The 19,527-nt window shown below is 42.4% G+C and overlaps 1 protein-coding gene across 1 annotated transcript in view; it reads left to right on the top strand.

Annotated features, from left to right (window-relative positions):
• Positions 1–19,527, top strand: part of Pstpip2 (proline-serine-threonine phosphatase interacting protein 2) — an 89,117-nt gene that overhangs the window by 45,832 nt on the left and 23,758 nt on the right. Inside the window, exons 4-6 of the mRNA XM_021214819.2 lie at positions 6,341–6,418; positions 8,249–8,283; positions 15,188–15,294. Coding sequence (XP_021070478.1) covers positions 6,341–6,418; positions 8,249–8,283; positions 15,188–15,294 — 220 coding nt within the window. The remainder of the gene's footprint in view (positions 1–6,340; positions 6,419–8,248; positions 8,284–15,187; positions 15,295–19,527) is intronic.

Raw genomic sequence — 19,527 nt, forward strand, 5'->3', positions numbered from 1 at the left:
AGAGGCAGGCAGATTTCTGAGTTCGAGGCCAGCCTGGTCTACAAAGTGAGTTCCAGGACAGCCAGAGCTATACAGAGAAACCCTGTCTCGAAAAAAAGAGAGAAAAGAATAAAAAAAGAAAAAAGAAAACTCTGTGGAGAAACCAGAGAACAGAACTCAAGTGATCGGCTGCCATGACGGAAGGAACTGAGATGGAGACAACTCTGGGTCTGTTCTGCATGGATAGAAGCTCTGGGTTTACCTGTGAGCCGTTCCAGGAGCTAAAACACATCGAGACAGTCCCCAACCCTCACGAGGGGACGCTGGAGGCCTTGGCTGATGCTCTCCTAACAAGGGGACATCAGGATTTGGTGCCTGCGTCTAAGGAGTGAGTTGGAGCTCCAGCAGTTGTCCGAGGCTCACACGTCTGAGCTGGGGTCAAGGGACCATACTTTTAGGTCTCCAATCGTCAGAAGCTATGGGTCAGATTTTGGCATAAGAGTTAGCTTAATGTACCTCTGGCACAAGGAGTGGGAAAGGTACTCATACCAAGCAGAACCCCGAGGAGGCCTCCCCAAATGACCCCGGACTCCCCTAAGCTTTGGAAGCCTTGAAGAGTCTCATACTCTCTTCTGGGTACCAAAGCAGAGATGGCATGTCACAGGGTTTCTGACTCCCTAGCGAATCTATTGCATGCTCTTTTTGTTAATGTTTTTTCAACTTTCTTGTTGAGGCAGGGGGCTGTTGGGCTTAATGTCTACAGGCGGTATGTTAATAATAAACCTCGCCATTCGCAAGGGGGAGAACTCTCTGGAAAGCTTCCGCAAAGGAATAGGTCGTGGGAAAGACAGAATATCAGTGCTTAAAGGCAAGGCAGAGAAATTTCATCACTCAGGCTGTAAAAGTATATATTCACAAGAAGGCATGAACAGAGCTTTTAAAACGCATGGAACACCCTGAAAAGACCAAATCTACAAATTATGGGCATAGAAGAAATAGAACCTTATGCTAAAAGCATTGTCCATAAAGTCACGGCAGAAAATGTCCCCACACCTAGGGAAAAGGTGTAGCAGTTAGGTACATGTGGCAGTTAAAACAGGCAGGAAATAAAAAAAAAAAAAAAAAAACCTCATGTCAAATTGTAGTTAAGGGCTGGAGAGATAGCTCAGCGGTTAAGAGCACCAACTGCTCTTCCAGAGGTCCTGAGTTCAAATCCCAGCAACCACATGGTGGCTCACAACCATCTGTAATGGGATCTGACTCCCTCTTCTGGGGTGTCTGAAGACAGCTACAGTTGTACTTACTTCTAATAAATAAATAAATAAATCTTTAAAAAAATTGTAGTTAAAATGGTAAATAAATAGATAGAACAAAGAATGCACATTGAAAGATGCACGAGAGAAACGCCAGGTTCCGTATAAAGCCAGGCTCAGCACAGGAGATTTCTCCCCAGAAACTCTAAAAGGGAGGAGGGCTGGCTCTAAGTCCTTAGTTGAAGGAAAGTGAAAAAAACTTTCTGTGAATAAAAAGAGTTTAAGAAACTTCTGACCACTAAATGGGCTGAACGATACTTGAAGGAAGAGAAAGACATCTATGAGGCTCCAAGACAGAAAAAGCTGCACCGTCACAGTGAGCAACCAAACAAGGATGAAGAAAAGTCTAGCCAGCGCACACACAGTCAACCAAGTGACATGAGTTAATACATGCCAGCACACACACAGTTAACCAAGTGACATGAGTTAATACACGCCAGCGCACACACAGTCAACCAAGTGACATGAGTTGAGTTAATACACACCGTTCAACAGTAAATCTGAACAGTCATGGTCTCAAGTTCCTATTTAAAAAAGCTCAGACTAACATATTGGGTTAAAAATTAGGTCCCCTGTGTTTGTTGTACCTAAGAAACATACTTCACAACCAAGACAAATACTACCTTAGGATAAAGGAAAACAAAATCCAAGTGAATAGACCTACTATACAAGCAGGTATTGCTGTTCTATTACCTGACAAGATTCACGTCAAACTTGTCAGTAGAGATAAAGGATGTTACTTTCTACTGATGAGAGAACAGACCATCAAGAGGATATTATAATTCTAAACATGTATGCGCCAAACATGAGCCTGCTCAATTTTATATAACAAAAGCTATTAGATATAAAGTCATAGATTAACCTCAACACAATAGCACTGGGTTATCTCAGTACCAAGTCTCACAGTAGACAGGTCATTCCAAGGAAATATGTGTGTCTGAGTTAAATAACATCATAGACCAAGTGGGACTAACAGACCTTTATAGACATTTCATCCAAGTATGCAGAATATTCTTCTCAGCAGCTTCTGGGACTTCCCCGAAAAGAGGACACGTGATGGATACACAGAAAATGTGGAAATCATTTCTTGTATTTTGACCACAATGGAGAAAAACTGGCAATCAGCAGCAAGACAAGCTATACAACAGACACAAACTTGTGAGGATTAAACCATATGCTATTGCATAATGAATGGGCAACTAAAAAAATGAGGAGGAAATTAAAACATTCCTACATTGAATGGAAGCGAACACGTCACGTGAAAGCTTTCAGGATTCAGAGAAAGCAGTTCTGAGAGAAACCTCGGGGCTACACAGCCTACATTATCAATTGAAGAGATCTCAAATAAATAATGATCACCCCAAGGGGAGAACATGTTGAACATAAAATTAGTATGTAAAAAGAAATAATATCAAGTTAGAAATTACTGAAGAAAGAATCAGTGAAGCAAAGAACTTTTTCTTTGAAGAGAAAATCAAGATAGGCAAAACCTAGCCAAATTAAGAAAATGAAAGATGGCCCAAATTAATAATGAAAAAAACCCCATAAAAATGGAAAGGAATCTTTACAACAGATACCAGGAAAATTCAGAAAACACTTAGGGCATACTTTAAAAATCTATGATCATATTAAGTTGGAAACTGTAAAAGTAAAAAATGAATTCCTGATACATATGGTCTATAAAATAACCCAAGGTGGGATAATGAATTTAAACAGGGACCTGGAGAGATCTCCCAGGGGTTAAGAGTGCTTGCTTTCCAGAGAACCCACGTTTGGTTCACCATACCCATGTCATGTGACTTAACTCTATCTTTAGGGGATCCAGTGCTACTTTCTGGCCATTTTTGGTACCTGTGCATGTGAACATCACACGCTCAGGGACACACACACACACACACACACACACACACACACACACACACACACAAATAAAAATAAAAATTAAATAAAATAGAATAAAATAACAGATCTACATTAATTGATGAGATTGGAGCAAGAAAATGTCCAGGCCCAGATGGATTCAGTGGTGAAGTCTATCAGAGGTTATATAGTTACATATTTATGTATTTTATGTATTTATATATAGACGGGGTCTCACTTTATATGCCTGGCTATCCTGGAACTTGTTATGTAGACCAGGTTGGCTCCAAATCTACCACTCCTATCTTCTATTAAACTTTTAAAGACCAATTTTCAAACTATTTCATAAAATAGAAAAGGAGTGTCTTAAAACCCTTCCTACAAAACCAGTCATGATGTAATACAGAATCAGATAAAGACACAGCAACAACAGCATAAAATCATAAGATAAATTGCTTGATGGACATAAATGCAAAAATTATCAATAAAATACACACTAAATTGAATAAAACATCAAAAAAAAATCATTCACCCTGGCCAAGGTGGCTTCATTCAACAGATGCAAATCAATAAATGTAACACATCATATAAATGGTCTCAAGGACAGACATCACATGATTATTTTAATAGATGCAGAAAAGGCTTTTGACAAAATCCAACATCCTTTCATCACGAAATCCCCGAGAGGCTAGAATAGAAGGGACGTATGTCATCGTAACAAGTGTATGTATGACAAGCTGCATCTAGCATCCTACTAAATGAGGAGACCCCCCCCAACGTCCTCCTGCTAAAATCAAGCATGAGACTGGCACATTCTCTTTCTCTGATTTTATTCAATGCAGAGCTTGATGTCTTAGAGAAATAAGACAGGAGAAGGAAATGAAGTGTGTGTGTGTGTGTGTGGGGGGACACGAACAAGAAGGAAAGAAGTCAATGTAAGCTTGTTTTGAGATGACCTGGTACTTAGAAGACCCCAAGATTCTACTAGAAAACTTGTAGAGCTGGGACCTCTGGCAGCAAACTGGAAGGATGCAGAATGAACACGCCCGAGTCAGCAACAAACACAGAGTCAGGCGGTCAGTTCTAGTCATGCTTGCTTAGAAAAATAAAACAACTCTGGAATAAACCCAACTGATGAAGGGAAAGACCTCTCCAGTGGAAACTTCAAAGATCTGATGAAGGAAATCAAAGACAGTTGACGATGGGGAGACACACGCTTGTAGATGGGAAGGATTCACACTGTGAAAATGGCCAGCCTTACATTTTTTGTTGCATATTTGTTTATTACATTTATTAGATATCAGCTAATATGATCTCCAAGCTTAGCAAGAGATTCTCTCTCAAGGGAAGAAGGTGGGGTGTGAGAGAGAAACCCTATGTCATCCACGGGCTTTCATATGTGTGAACACAGGCACATGCTCACATGTGTACATACTGTAGACAAAAATTTACTCAAACAAATTTTTAAAAAATTCTATTTCAATCACCATCAAATGATATGACTTATTTATATATGTTTGTAGTGTATTTATCTATACATGTTCATGTGTATGCATGTATGTATGTGTGCTGCTTATCCCTGTGAGGGCTTGTATGTTGGATAGATCAGATGTTGATGTCCATGTCTTCCTCGGTTGTCTCTCTGTCTCTGTCTCTGTCTCTGTCTCTGTCTCTGTCTCTGTCTCTCTCTCTCTCTCTGCTCTTTGTGTATGTGTGTGTGATTGTTAATGTGTTGGTGTGTATGCACACGGAGGTCAATAGTTGATTTTGGGTGGCACTCTCAACTTCTCTTTGCTTTATTCTTTAAGCTAGGGGTCTCTCTCTGAACCAGGACATCACCAGTTGGCTAGACTGGCTTACCAGAAAGTCTTAGAAATCCTCCTGTCTCCCCCTGGCAGTGCACATAGGTGCCGAGAGTCCAAACTCAGGTCTTTATGCTTATGAATCAGCCACTTTACTGACTGGCCATCTTCCCAACCCCCAATTGGCTCTTTTTTCCTGAGACTATTCATTTTTTAGTTCTAGAATTTTTGAAGCTCTAAAGAAACTAGGGCAGCGTAAACTACCTTAACCTAATCATATAGTCTGGATTATTGCTGGGACTAGGGCAAACAGTGGAGAAAGTGACAGGGATGGGGGAGGAGAGGAGGTCAGGAAAGATGACGGTTAGTACTTTAGACTATCCGCCAGCCCCCAGGCAGCTGTTTTGGCGATACAGCAGCTTCAGTTTATGGCTTGGGAACCCCTTCTGTTGGTACAGATTAGCTGTGCATTTGACTGAAGGAGGACGGGCCTCTTAGAGAAGGTGGAAGAGGGCTCCACTTAAAAACTATGCACAAGCCAACCACCGTGTTATGTACTTGTTGTCTTAACTTGAGGTCAGGAGTTCAAGGCTGGCCTTGACAACATAGAGGTCTTGACTCTTATGTGCAAGGGACTTCCGGCCTGAGAGCAGCTGGAGCTGAAGGCCTCTGTGCTTCTTCCCCTCGTCCAGTAGGGGTTTGGAGGGGATTGAGCTCAGTAGAAGCACACTTGCCTAGCAAGTGCAGGCCTTGCTCAGTCCCCAGCACCCAAAACAAAACAAGACAAGACAAAAGCCACTAAAAACAGAAGTCTTGCATTTTATGTATATTATATATACAATGTATGTGTTTTAAAAGACTTCTTTTTATTTATGTATATTGCGTCTGTATGTCATATATGTGCGGGTCCAAGGAGGCTGGAAGCAGATGTCTGATCCTCTGGAGTTACCTGTGACAACAGTGTGCTGCCTGTGTGCTATGAACTCAGGTCCTCTGAAAGAACAACAAGTGCTCCTAACCCTGAGCCATCCCTCCAGCCCCTACATTTGTTTTTTTGAAACAAGGTCTCATGTATCCTAGGTTGCCCTCAAACTCAGCATGCAGCTAAGGCTGACTTTGAACCCCTGTCTTCCTGCCTTTGCCTCCTGGTTCTGGGATTACAGGTGTATACCACCATGCCTGCCTCTGAGTTTTATTCTATTGGTTTATTTTTAGCTTTTTTTTTTTTTTTTTTTTAAATTTATTACTGAGACTTCTATCTTAGATAGTGACGTCACATCTGAGTGTTCACAGTGAGTGGACAGCTCTCCAGAAGGGGCAGTATTTTCCGTGTTTTAGCCAAGAACCCTATGCAGGACCCATGGTCTTCTCTTCTGTTCCTCGTAGGGCATCAATTGAAGAGAAGTACGGCAAAGACCTGCTGAACCTCTCCAGGAAGAAGCCATGTGGACAGTCTGAGATCAAGTAGGTACCAGTGCCGTCCTTCTACGCTGCATGTGACTGCCCCCTCCCAACTCCTGCTGGTTCAGCAAGCAACTGAGTGACAGTTGTATTATATTAGTCAGAAAGAATTGATTCTTCCCTCCCTTTCTTGCTTTCCAATTGGGAAAAATGTGTCTCTTCTTTGAGACACATTTAAGAGATCTTAATGGGACACAGAATTTGTGGTTTCTTGTTACCACCTTTCTTTCTTTCTTTCTTTCTTTTTTTTTTTCAGTGCAGTTTGAAGAATCCTAAGAGATGTAGTTTAAAGTGGACCTGGATAGGGGTTCTGCTTAACTGAAAGATGTGAACATAGACCCTTGCTAAAGAAATACAGTGAAATGGAACACTTAGTCCATAATGCATGTACACACACACACACACACACACACACACACACACACACACACAGCATGGAAAGGAAAAAGGGCATGAAGGTTTTCGCTGGGAGAAATAAGTTCAAGAGATTTCTTATACAGCATCATGACTGTAGTTAGCAACAATGTACTGTGTTCTTAAAAAGAACTGAGCGGAGACTGTAAGTGTGACTCTCCAAAGCATGGTCAGGAATGGGTGTGAGGCAGTGCTTGTATTAATTACTCTATGGGGCCATTCCACAATGCATTCCACAATGCAACACCATTGCACATGGTGAAGAGACAAAATTCCATCTGTCAGCTAAAAGACAGAATTTAAGAAAGGAATGAGGTTAGCCTGTCGATTCTGATCAATAAATATATACCCAGTGTGATGGCACCTGCCTTTAAATCCCAGCACTCAGAAAGCAGAGGTAGGTGAATCTCTGTGAGTTTGAGGTCAGTCTAGTCTCTACCTAGTGAGTTCTAGGACTATACGGTGAGACCCAATCTCAGAAAGAAAAGTATATGATGGTTTTCTGACAAAGGAGTCAAGTTAAGAGCCAGAGTTTGTAATAGTCTGTAATCCTAGCATATGAGCTGGGGCATAGTCTGTAATCCTAGCACTTGAAAAGTGGAGGCGGGGCTGGTGAGATGGCTCAGTGGTTAAGTGCGCCTACTGCTCTTCCAAAGGTCCTGAGTTCAAATCCCAGCAACCACATGGGGGCTCACAACCATTCGTAACAAGATCTGATGCCCTCTTCTGGAGTGTCTGAAGACAGCTACAGTGTACTTACATAAAATAAATAAATAAATAAATAAATAAATAAATAAATAAATAAGTAATTTAAAAAAAAAAAAAAGAAAAGTGGAGGCAGGGGATTCGGAGTTTAAGGCCAGCTTCAGCTACATAGCAAGCCTAGGATATGTGAGATACTGTCTTCATACTCAACACACACACACACACACACACACACACACACAGAGACACACACATACTCATATACATATATATATATACATATACATATACATACACACACACACACACACACATACATGCAGACACACACACACAAGCACCCCCCCAGCCACCCTCCCAGCTGCTCACTCAGATCAGAGTGCACATTAGGATTTGAGCTATATTTAATGAATTTGTTTTCGTATTCAGATGACAATGTGTCCTTGGGAGAAAGGGGTCATGAGTGCTACATTTCTATTAGGGAAGGTAAAATGCAGAGTTTCCGCATTTTGCTCTGCTCAGGGCAGACAGTGAAGAACTGTTTATGCCCAGGAGTGATGAGGCTTGCCTTAAGCTTACTGGGGCTTACTGTCCATTTGGTTCTGAATCTGGAGCCTCCATGATAGTCTGTAGGTATAGAGAAACATGTGAAAACATTGTAATCAATTTATATAGACTATTTCTAGAATTTAAATTATGTATGTTGTTTTTTAGTACCTTGAAGAGAGCCCTTGAGGTCTTCAAGCAGCGTAAGTTAATTATTTAAAAAAATATTATATTTTATGTGTCTAAGTGTTTTTCCTGCATGTGTGTTTGTGTATTGTGTGTGCCTGGTGCCTACAGAGGCCAGAAGAGGGCATCAGATCCTTCTGAACTGGAATTATGGTGGTGGTTGTCAATCACCACATAGGTGCTGGGAACTAAATATGGGGCTTCTGGAAGAGCAGCCACCACTGAGCCATTGTGCTAACCCCTAGTATAAAACTGTATTTTCTGCCCTTTGTAAATTCCACGTCTTTCTTCTAAGACAAGTTCTAATTTGAACAGCAATTTAGAGTTAGGTTAAAACTAGCTGCCTATGTAGCAGAAGATGCCTAATCGGCCATCATTGGGAAGAGAGGCCCCTTGGTCTTGTAAACTTTATATGACCCAGCACAGGGGAATGCCAGGGCCAAGTAGTGGTAGTGGGTGGGTAGGGGAGCAGGGGCGGGGGGGGGGGGTTATAGGGAACTTTCGGGATAGCATTTGAAATGTAATAAAAGAAATAAAATAATAATAAAAAGAAATTCAGAACAGCCGTGAGGTGAGAAATGGCTCTGCAGACTAGAAATGAGCTGCAGACGCTGCGAATTCCAGATGCTCCACACCCGCCTGTCACAGGGAGAGCTGCGGTTAGTACAGATTCATGGCCCACTGGGTTTCCCACTCAGGCGTTTGGAGAAGGGCTGGGGTTCTGCAGGCTCTTAGCGTCCAAATGGGAGAAACACCATGCAAGTACGTCCTGTCCTGCTTGACCTCAGAGAGGTTCTTGCCTCTATTCCACACGGCTCAGCCAGACTCACCCAAACCCTTATGTGTCCTTGAGGCTTCTCTCTTCCCAGAGACACTTCAGGGCTTCAGTCTCCCATCACTGCCCCCATCTCTCTGGGAGTACTAGATCACAGATGTATGGCACCATATCCGAGGTTTTTTTTTTTTTTTTCATGGTTCTAGGGACCTTGCTCGGTCATTAGACCAGTTACAGATGGTTGTGAGGCAGCATGTGGCTGCTGGGATTTGAACTCATGACCTCCGGAAGAGCAGTCAGTGCTCTTAATCACTGAGCCATCTCATCAGCCCTACACCAGCAGATTTTTATTAGTTACAGTGATGTGGAGACAACCAGGAACCGGGAGGTCTGGGTTGAGACCTGTCACATTGCTCTTGAAGGAATCCTGCCCAGCTCCGTGTTCTGCAGGCCTTTTGCTTAGTACTTGCTTGATAGGGGCTTTCTGTCCTTCCTCACTGGGGATTGCCCAGTGAAAGGTGTCAAAAGGCACAGTGTGTGACTTATGCCTGAAGTATTTCTGTAGCGAGTTGAGCGCTGTGTTCTTCACTGTCATGCCTCAGTGTGACGGTCATAACCAGATTTCTAACCCACCACACGGGAGATTTTCCCCTGCGGCAACCATGCGATCTCTTCTGCAGTGGACACTAGCCGGTGTCTTTTAATCCAGTTTGGCTGCCACACTTTCAACCTGGAGGCAGTTGGATCCTCTAGGCTGAAAGCTGTTTCCACTGTGGATACCGGTCCCAAGGCTACCTGCCTGTCTTCCCTGTGCCTACAGCTCAGGTACCTTTATCCTAGTAGCTCCCAGAACCTACTCTTGTTTGCAAGGGTTTGCAAGGGAAATGGGTTCAGTGAGGTGTGGACAGGAGACATGAGGCGCGGCCATGTCCTCTCTGAGCATGCGCACACGGGGCAGGACTCCCCCCCCCCCCCCCCGCAGGCTTCAGGCACGCCATTGTGTTGTATGAGCACAGCATTCACTAATTGCCTCCCTCAGGCCCAAAGAGTGTCAGATCTCATTGCGGGTGTAGTTATGAACCACCAGGTGGTTGCTGAGATTTGAACTCGGGACCTTTGGAAGGGCAGTCAATGATCTTAATTGCTGAGCCATCCTTCCAGCCTGGGGTGTTTTGCTTTTTATGGAGACATCATTGGATAGGCACACTTATTAGTAGCCTGAGTGGGAAAGACAGTTAAGTTAGGCTCTTCAGAGTCTTCCTGACCCTTCAGTGTATCCTTTCTACCTGCAGGGCACGGGGCGGGGCCCTCTGGAGGGAACTGGGGCCTTTGCCCTACTACCAGAGGAGAGAGAATTTCTTTATGGCCTACTACAGGCAAAGGCAGATTAGTTTCACTATCTTCCTTGGGCAAGTCAGCAGTGGGGTAAAAACATACACACACACACACACACACACACATACATACATACACACAAGTACAAATATATTATCAATACGACACACTCACATATACCATAGCACTACAGGTATAAAAGGTAGGTAAATATTCTTTTCAAAGTCCCCATCGGCAAGGTCTTCTTTTCTCCTAATGAAGTGATGAATCTGCTTCTCCATGTAGATGCCCTGTCTTACCGTGTTCCTTAGATACACAAACACTGTGGAACCATGTGTCTTGAAGCAAGGAACGTCAGCATAGCTTGGCTTGCCCCAGCACTTTACTTTTCTGCTCAGCGATTATTTTGTTAGGCATTTAAATGGAAAATTGTTTAGTTTTAAAGACATTTAGATACACATGTATAGTGGGAATGTGCCTATTCATGTACGTTAATAGTAATTGTCAGGCTGGAGGGTTAGCTCAGTGGTTAAGAGCACTGACTGTTCTTCCAGAGGTCCTGAGTTCAATTCCCAGCAACCACATGGTGGTTCACAAGAATCTGTAATGGGATCTGATGCCTTCTTCTGGTGTGTCTGAAGAGAGCAATGGTGTACTCATATACATAAAATAAATAAATAAATCTTTTAAAAAGATAGTAATTTTTATGAGAGTGGTCTTTCTGGGTTGGGGCCAGAGCATGTATTTTATTTGATTTTATTTTTTATTTTTTGTTTTATTTGTTTTTCAGAACATTTTTAATTAAACAATTATGTTGTCATATACCTTTAAAAATTTTTCTGGCGTGTATGGCTGTGTCTCACGAGTGTGCCTGGTGCTAGCAGAGAGCAGAGAGGGTGGGTGCTGGCTTCCTTGCGGTACATGATCAGTGGTGTGAGTCTTCGTGTGTGTGTGTGTGTGTGTGTGTGTGTGTGTGTGTGTATTTGTGTAGGGAAAGGAGCTCAGGTCCCCTGCAAGCGCAGCTCCTAACCACGCACAGTCTCTTCGACTCCCAACTTTAATCCTTCATACAAACTTACATATGAGTGTTTTTATATAAGAATATACTGTCATGGGCTGGAGAGATGGCCTGGCAGTTAAGAGCACTGACTGCTCTTCCAGACGTCCTGAGTTCAATTCTCAGCAACTACATGGAGGCTCACAACCATCTGTAATGGGATCTGATGCCCTCTTCTGGTGTGTCTGAAGACAGCTATAGTGTACTCATATACATAAAACAAGTAAATAAAACTGGCTGTCTATTTAATATCTTTCTCAGTTCAAATTAAAAAATTTTTAACCATCCAAAATGCTAGGTTTTCTCCAAAAAGCTTGTTCCATTTCCCCAGCCAACAGTGACACCTTTTCAAATATCATCAGTGCCTAGAGGATTTTTTGCTTTCCGAATTTTTTCAAATCTGAAATATTAAAAGCAATGAAATGTGCTGTGTTTAAAGCTCTGCCTTTTCAGTACCCTTCGGTCCAAATGGGGTTTTCAAGGATGCATTGCTCATTGGTTCAGTCTTTTGAATTTGACATTAAATCATTTTTTAATATAGCATATATGTAAGTGTGTGTATATACATATTTTCTTATTTATTTGTGAAAGTGCTTTTTTTGAAGCTGAAAATTTTAACCTAGTTTCCCCCCCCAGAAACTGATCATTTAAAGCAGTAAATATATGAAACATTTAAATAATTGAATCTTCTATTTTGAACTGAAAGGCACATAGAGCCATTTGTGTCCAACAAAAAGATGGAAATATGTTTTAAGATGCATAAGGTATTCATAAAACATTACTAGAGTAACTATAGTTTTCAGAGGATAATGTATATATAGCAGGTAACCCACTAACGGTGTACAAATCGAACTTATCTAAACCTTATACAATTAAATAAAAATAAATTGTAACCAGAGTAATTTAGAAATCATGCTCTCACACACACATATATGTAATCTGAAAAATTATTTGAGGAGAAAAGAGAAACAATGTAGCAATTCCAACATACTCAGATTGACTGATGGTGAAAACCTATGTCAAAGTCTGGGACAAAAGCTGGGCAGTGGTGGCCCACTCCTTTAATCCCACCACACAGGAGGTGGTGGCCCACGCCTTTAATCCTGCCACACAGGAGGCAGAGGCAGGGGGATTTCTGTGAGTCTGAGGCCAGCCTGGTCTACCGAGTGAGTTCTAGGACAGCCAGGGCTACACAGAGAAACCCTGGGTTGAAAAACAAACACACAAACAAGCAAAAAATGACAAAGAGTAGGTGGGACTTAGAGGAATACTTAGAGTTAAAATGAACTCTACTTAAGAATAATTAATATATAGAACAACCAGGTTGTGCTTCCAGCTATATATATCCTTAATAATATTTGTATTTATTCTTTGATCATCTTCTTTCTCCCAGATTCTCTACCTCTCTAACACCCAACTTTATATTCTTCTTTCTCTTAAAAACAAAAACAAAAAGACCCCATGAGTCTAATTTGTGTCGCTCAGCCTCAACTGAGGCTTGGCTGCCCTGGAGTGTGTCTGACACCCAGTGTCATCCTGTTCATGGAAGCTGACTTTCCCTCTCCCAGAGGGCATCCCCTGGAGTAGCTTCTTGACCAGGAGTGGGACCTTGTGTCTGCTTCTCTTCCTCTGCACTGAGATTTTGAGTCTGTGCGGGTCTTGTGTGTGCTGTCCAGTCTCTTTGAGTTTCCATGCGCATCAGCTCTATCGCACCATCCACCACCTAGGGCTCTTAAACCTTTGCATCCCCCCCTGATTCCACACAGACTCCTGACCCTTGCAGAGAGTGGGGTGCGATTTAGATATCTCACTTAGGGCTGAGCATTTGTGAAAGTGTTTTTCTTTTTCTTTTTCTTTTTTAAGATTTATTTATTTTACGTATATGAGTACACTGTAGCTGTGCAGATGGTTGTGAGCCTTCATGTGGTTGTTGGGAATTGAATTTTAGGACCTCTGCTCGCTCCAGTCAACTCCATTTGCTCAGTCCCTGCTCCCTCCGGTCCAAAGGTTTATTATTATACATAAATACATTGTAGCTGTTTTCTGACACATCAGAAGAGGGCTTCAGATCTCATTATGGGTGGTTGTGAGCCACCATGTAGTTGCTGGGATTTGAACTCAGGACCTTTGGAAGAGCAGTCAGTGCTCTTACCTGCTGAGCCATCTCACCAGTCTCATGAAAGTGTTTTAAACATAATTCTTTGCTATGTAAATTGTTAACTTTGTTTTGTGTGTGTGTCTTCTAACTTACAAAGTCATTTTAATAGTACAAGTTAAAATTATTTTCTTAATGGCCTGGAGGGATGGCTCAGTAGATACTTGTCATATCCCAGGAGTTCATATCCCAGGAACACACATAAAACCAGACATGATAGTGCCTGTCTGTATCCCAGGCAAGAACAGGAGAAGTCCCAGAAGCTCATAGGCTGATTAGCTTGGTGCGCACTGTGGCAAATACAAAGCGACCCTGTCTCAAACAAGGTGGACGGTGAGAACCAGCCCTCAAATTTCTCCTCTCACCTCTACACATCTACTGTGTTCTTGACGTACACAGGAAATGTACATACCCCCCACACACATACAAAATTTAAAAAAATTTAAAGTTTTTCTAGCCTTAATGTCATGCTTCAATTACTTGGATTTTGGGTGTTGTTTTGTTTTGTTTTGAGACAGTCTCTCCATGAAGACCTAGCTGTCCTGGAACTCACCATGTAGATTAAGCTGGCTTTGCTTCTGCCTCTGCCTCTGCCTCCCAAGTGCTGGGATTAAGGATGTGCACAAACCATAATCAGCCTAATTTGAGCAAAATATAAGCCCCCCCACTCCTGTCTTTTCTCTTATAAAGACAAATGACTGTCAGAGGCCAAAGTGTTGTGTGAATATTTGATAAAAGTTTAAGCCCTTGAGAGGCCAGAGATAGGAAGAGAGGCTGGGGAATGGAATTTGAAACTGTGGTGGTCTTAGCAATATTCTAGTTCTATTTCTCTTGCTATGATAAACTGTTCTGGCAAGAAATTAGAGAGAAAGCATTTATTCAGCTTACAGTTGCAGTCCATCATGGGAGGGAATTCATCACACCCACAGGTGAGAACAGAGAATAAGTTATTAGAGAATAATGGTTGCTATATGTATGCTCACCTGCCCACTCACCCATCTGCTTGCTCACTTGCTTGTGCTCAGCTGGATTTCTCCACTTTTATAAAATGCACGGTCCCTGACTAGGGAATGGTGCTGCCCACAGTAGGTTGGAACTTTCAATGTCAGTTAACCTAAGACAACCACCCACAAAAATTCAGGGTCCTTGACTAGGGAATGGTGCTGTCCACAGTAGGTTGGGACTTTCAATGTCAGTTAACTTCAGACAACCACCCATAGGCCAACAGTCCTTCATCAAGACTTTCTTCCCAGGTGGTTCTGGGTCATGTCAAGTTAACAATGAAATCGAATGTCTCAGGATATAAGGTTATTGAGTGGGAATCTTGGCTGCGTACCCCAACCCCAAGCCCCGGGCACACACTGGGTTAGATATAGTTAGTGGCAAGAAGCTAAGCTAAACACTTAGCTTTGGTCTTGATAGCCAGGGCCATGTTGGACACAAGAAGGACCTCCTTGGGTATTAGTGACCAAGAGAATTATTCTTATTTTTGCTTCCTGCTCCAGATCTGTATGCGTAGTTTTGAATGGTTGTCTGTCTATTTGAGTTTTAGACACGTGTGGACCTTGACTTGGTTTTATTTACAAATTCTTTTTACAGAAGTAGACAACGTGGCCCAGTGTCACATTCAGCTTGCACAGACTCTAAGAGAAGAGGCCAGGAAGATGGAAGAATTCAGGGAAAAGCAGAAACTGCAGCGGAAAAAGGTTGGTCTTGTGTGTGTGTTAAATATCACCTCTCTTCTACAGAGAAACCTCAGGCACGTCTGTTAGGAAATTGCTCAGCATTTGGGAGGTAGAGGCAGACAGAGCTCTCTGTGAGTTCGAAGCCAGCCTGGTCTACGTAGTGAGTTCCAGGACAGCCAGGACAGTGTGACTCTGTCTTGAAACAAAACAAAACAACCAAACAAGAAACAAGAACCAAAAAACAAACAAAACCCCCAAACAGCTCAACTTAGTTCTCACCCCTGATATAATCATAGACTTTTTCTGGCTTGAGAAATTACATGTTGGAGCCTCCATGTAGAGACTCAGTCTAGGAGTATGACTGCACCTCAGGCAAGTCTTCCATTTATTTATTTATTTAAAAGATTTATTTTATTTAAATGAATACACTGTAGCTGTCTTCAGACACACCAGAAAAGGGCATCAGATCCCATTACAGATGGTTGTGAGCCACCTTGTGGTTGCTGAGAATTAACTCTGGACCTCTGAGCCATCTCTCCAGCTCCAAGTCTTCCTTTTGTACTTGTAGAAATAGTTGAGTTAGCAAAGTGAGTCCCATACAAGCATGAGGCTGTGAGTTCAAATGTCAAGAAATTGGGGTAAAATTCTTGCATCACTCAATGGTTCTGTGTGTGAGTCTCCTCTTTTCAGATCGACTGCCTCTGTTAAGGAGATGGCTGGAGATCCCTTTACCCCCATCAGCAGGATCTAGCACATCCTTGCTAGTGAGCTTCCAGATCACACCCTTTCTAAGCCGGGTCATAGAGGAGGGTGAAGAACACACTTTCCTTGAAGTTCATGATGCTTTAGAATAATCCTGTTCTATGACTAGAGAAACCGTGGCCCTGGGAAATTCAAGTTGGTTTGTCTTCACAGCAGCTCCTGAGAGGTTCCTTTTCATTTAAACATGCATTAATTGCTGTTTTATGTGTATGATTGTTTGCCTGTGTGTGTATGTGCTCCACATGTGTACCTGGTGCCCGTGGAACCAGAAGAGACATGAAATACCTTGGCACTGGAGTTACAGACTGTTGTGAGCCTCCTGTGTATGTGCTGGGAGTTGAACCCAGGTCTTCTATAAGAGCACCCAATGGTGTTAACTGCTCAGCCATCTCTCCAGCAACCATGAGACTCTTTTTCTTTTTCTTTTTCTTTTTCTTTTTCTTTTTCTTTTTCTTTTTCTTTTTCTTTTTCTTTTTCTTTTTCTTTTTCTTTTTCTTTTTCTTTTTCTTCTTTTTCTTTTTCTTTTTCTTTTTCTTTTTCTTTTTCTTTTTCTTTTTCTTTTTCTTTTTCTTTTTTGGCTTTTCCAGACAGGGTTTCTCTGTGTAGCCCTGGCTGTCCTGGAACTCACTCTGTAGACCAGGCTGGCCTCAAACTCAGAGATCCATCGTTTTTTGCCTTCCAAGTGCTGGAATCAAAGGTGTAAGTGTTTGGTGACTTAGAAGAATCCAGAAATAAATCCGAGTTTATATTATAATGTTATTTAGACCAGAGCAGCCACAATTTTGATTATTTTGTTCCTGAAAAACCTGTACATGCAGGTTTCAGCCAATTAAGCGCCCTCACAAGAATGAATGTCTTTCAAGACTAGAAGGTTGGCACCAAAGATTCAGGTCTCCGTGGACATTTGGGGGCCCGTCGTCCTTCCCCCGTGAAATCCTTGTTGCATCCTAGCTTTTGACTCTAGCGAATATTGTGTTTACAGTCTGTGCCCATCCATCCACAGCCAGGACTAAAGCTGACTCCTACCCTAACTGCTCAAGATGAGCAACTTTGCCTGCAGTTTCCAGTTGGAATCTGGGTCGCTCTGAGTTTGCCCACAGAAACTTAAGGGCCTCCCTGTCTTATGTCTGCCATAATTTCATGAGCTGCCTTTTTCCTTTGCTCAAGACAGGGTCTCACCAAACCTAGGCTGGCCTCCCACTCACCACCTAGCCGAGTCTCCCGCTTCCCCCTCCCGAGTGCTAGGACTATGGACACACGCCTAAGAGCGGCCGGTTGCCCTGCACTGGCTCTTCCTGTTTCTCAGCCAGTGCTTGCGCAATGTCACCATGAAGGAAGGACGGATACAGGCAGTTAAGGAACAGACACTGTATCAAACCCTTCCACACGTTCTCTCAGGCGATCGCATCTCTCCCCGTCTTACTCCAAGTGGAATTATCATGCGTGCCATATTCACTGGACAGCACAGCCTTTTGTCTGTTTTAGGAAATTATAGGTTGTTTTGTTTTCTTTTGAGATGGGGTCTCCCTGGGTAGCCCTGGCTGCTCTGGAACGCGTCTATCTTCAGGCTGGCCTCGAACTCATGGAGATGCTTCTGTCCCTGCTTCCCTAGTGCTGGGATGAAAGGTGTGCACCACCATGCCCAGCACTAGGGTTTTAAAAAGTTACTTTTTATTTATCGTTTTGAAATACGTTTTTAACTAAAATAAAATTACATCACTCCCTGTCCTCTTTTTCCTCCAGCCTCTCTTAGCTGACCACTTTGGACTGCCTCCTCCTCCCCACCACAAAGTAATTTTAAAATTTTTAATTGTTATACATGTGTGTGTCTCTGTGTGGATTTGTGCACATGTGTGTGGGTGCCCATGGAGGCATTAAATCCCCTGGAACTGGATTTAACGACCTGACAAGGGCACTGGAGTCAAAGTTGGGTCCTCTAAATTGCTAGTTCTCTGCAGTCCTGAGTGACAATTTTTGTTTCTTTCTTTTATTTACTTTTCTTTATCCCTTTCCTTTCCTTTCTTCCCCTTTCCTTTCCTTTCTTCCCCTTTCCTTTCCTTTCTTCCCCTTCCCTTCCCTTCTCTTCCCTTCCCTTCCCTTCCCTTCCCTTCCCTTCCCTTCCCTTCCCTTCCCACTGCCTCCTGAGTGCTGGAACTAGAGGCATGTGCCACCACACCTGGCTGAAATGACAGCAAAATAACTTGGAGATTGGAAAGATGGCCCAGCAGTTGGGTGTGTACAGTCACTGCAGGGGATCTGAGTTAATTTCTCAGCATCTATGGTAGACGGCTCATTTGTAACTCAGCTCTAGGGGCCTACGATCCTTCTGGCCTCCATAGCACCTGTATTTACACACACACGCTCACACACAGACAGTCACAGACATACAATAAATACAAAATATAAGCTGTGTGTGTGGGCATCTATCTTAGCACCTTGGAGACAGAGGCAGGCTAGTTAGTCCCTGTGAATTCAAGGATAAGTCTGGTTCCAGGCCAGTATGAGTTACCCAGTATGGCCTTGTCTCAAAAGGATAGGAAGAAAAAAAAATAATTAAAAAGTTAAGGAGATATCATGCCTTGTGTGGAAACAGTAAAAATCTTTAAAAGGGGGGCTGGAGAGAGGGCTCAGTGGTTAAGAGCACCGACTGCTCTTTCAGAGGTGAGCAGTGGTTCAAATCCCAGCAACCACACGGTCGCTCACAGCCACCGGTAATGAGATCTGACTCCCTCTTCTGGAGTGTCTGAAAACAGCTACAGTATACTTACATATAATAAATAAATCTTTAAAAAAACTTTAAAAAGAAGTATGATAACTAAGTAAACTGGGCTCTGCACAGATAATTCCTAAAGGAGGGGTTCCTTCACAACGTCAGCAGCCCTGGCCCTAGTGGGGAAACCTGCTAGCTCTGCACGGCTTCTAGAACATTCCTGCTAATGTTACATAGACCCCAGCAACAGAGCAGCAAGTGCCCAGTTGAAGTTCCATTTGCAGCAGGAGATACTTTCAAAACATTGAAAAGTCCAATGTTTACTAAGAAAATTGTGTTATGTGTTACACAATGAGCTCTGGGGTGACTTTGAGTAACTTATTATTATTTTTTTTTAAGAACCTATTTTAGGGGGGAAACATGTGCCAATGCTAACTTCCCCTTTACGAATTGTCACATTGCATCTCTGGTCTTCCACTTCTTGGAAATGAAGCCATTTCCACTTATCACAGACACTAACTGGTTGCTTGCCTTTCTTGCCTGTCTTTTTCCCTCATGCTGTTGGTTATGGTCTCGGTTATACTAGGCAAGTAAGGTATTGTACTTGAGCTGTGTCTCCACACCTAATCTACAGATTTATTTTAATTTATTTTTAAACAAACTTTTAAGTAGAATGTTTTCTGCCTTTATATATATATATATATATATATATATATATATATATATATATATTCTTATTTTTAACCAGGTGTAGTGATACAAGCTTTAATCCCAGCACTTAG

The sequence above is a fragment of the Mus pahari genome, chromosome 15 (assembly GCF_900095145.1).
Source record: "Mus pahari chromosome 15, PAHARI_EIJ_v1.1, whole genome shotgun sequence".
NCBI classification, from domain to species: Eukaryota; Metazoa; Chordata; class Mammalia; order Rodentia; family Muridae; genus Mus; species Mus pahari.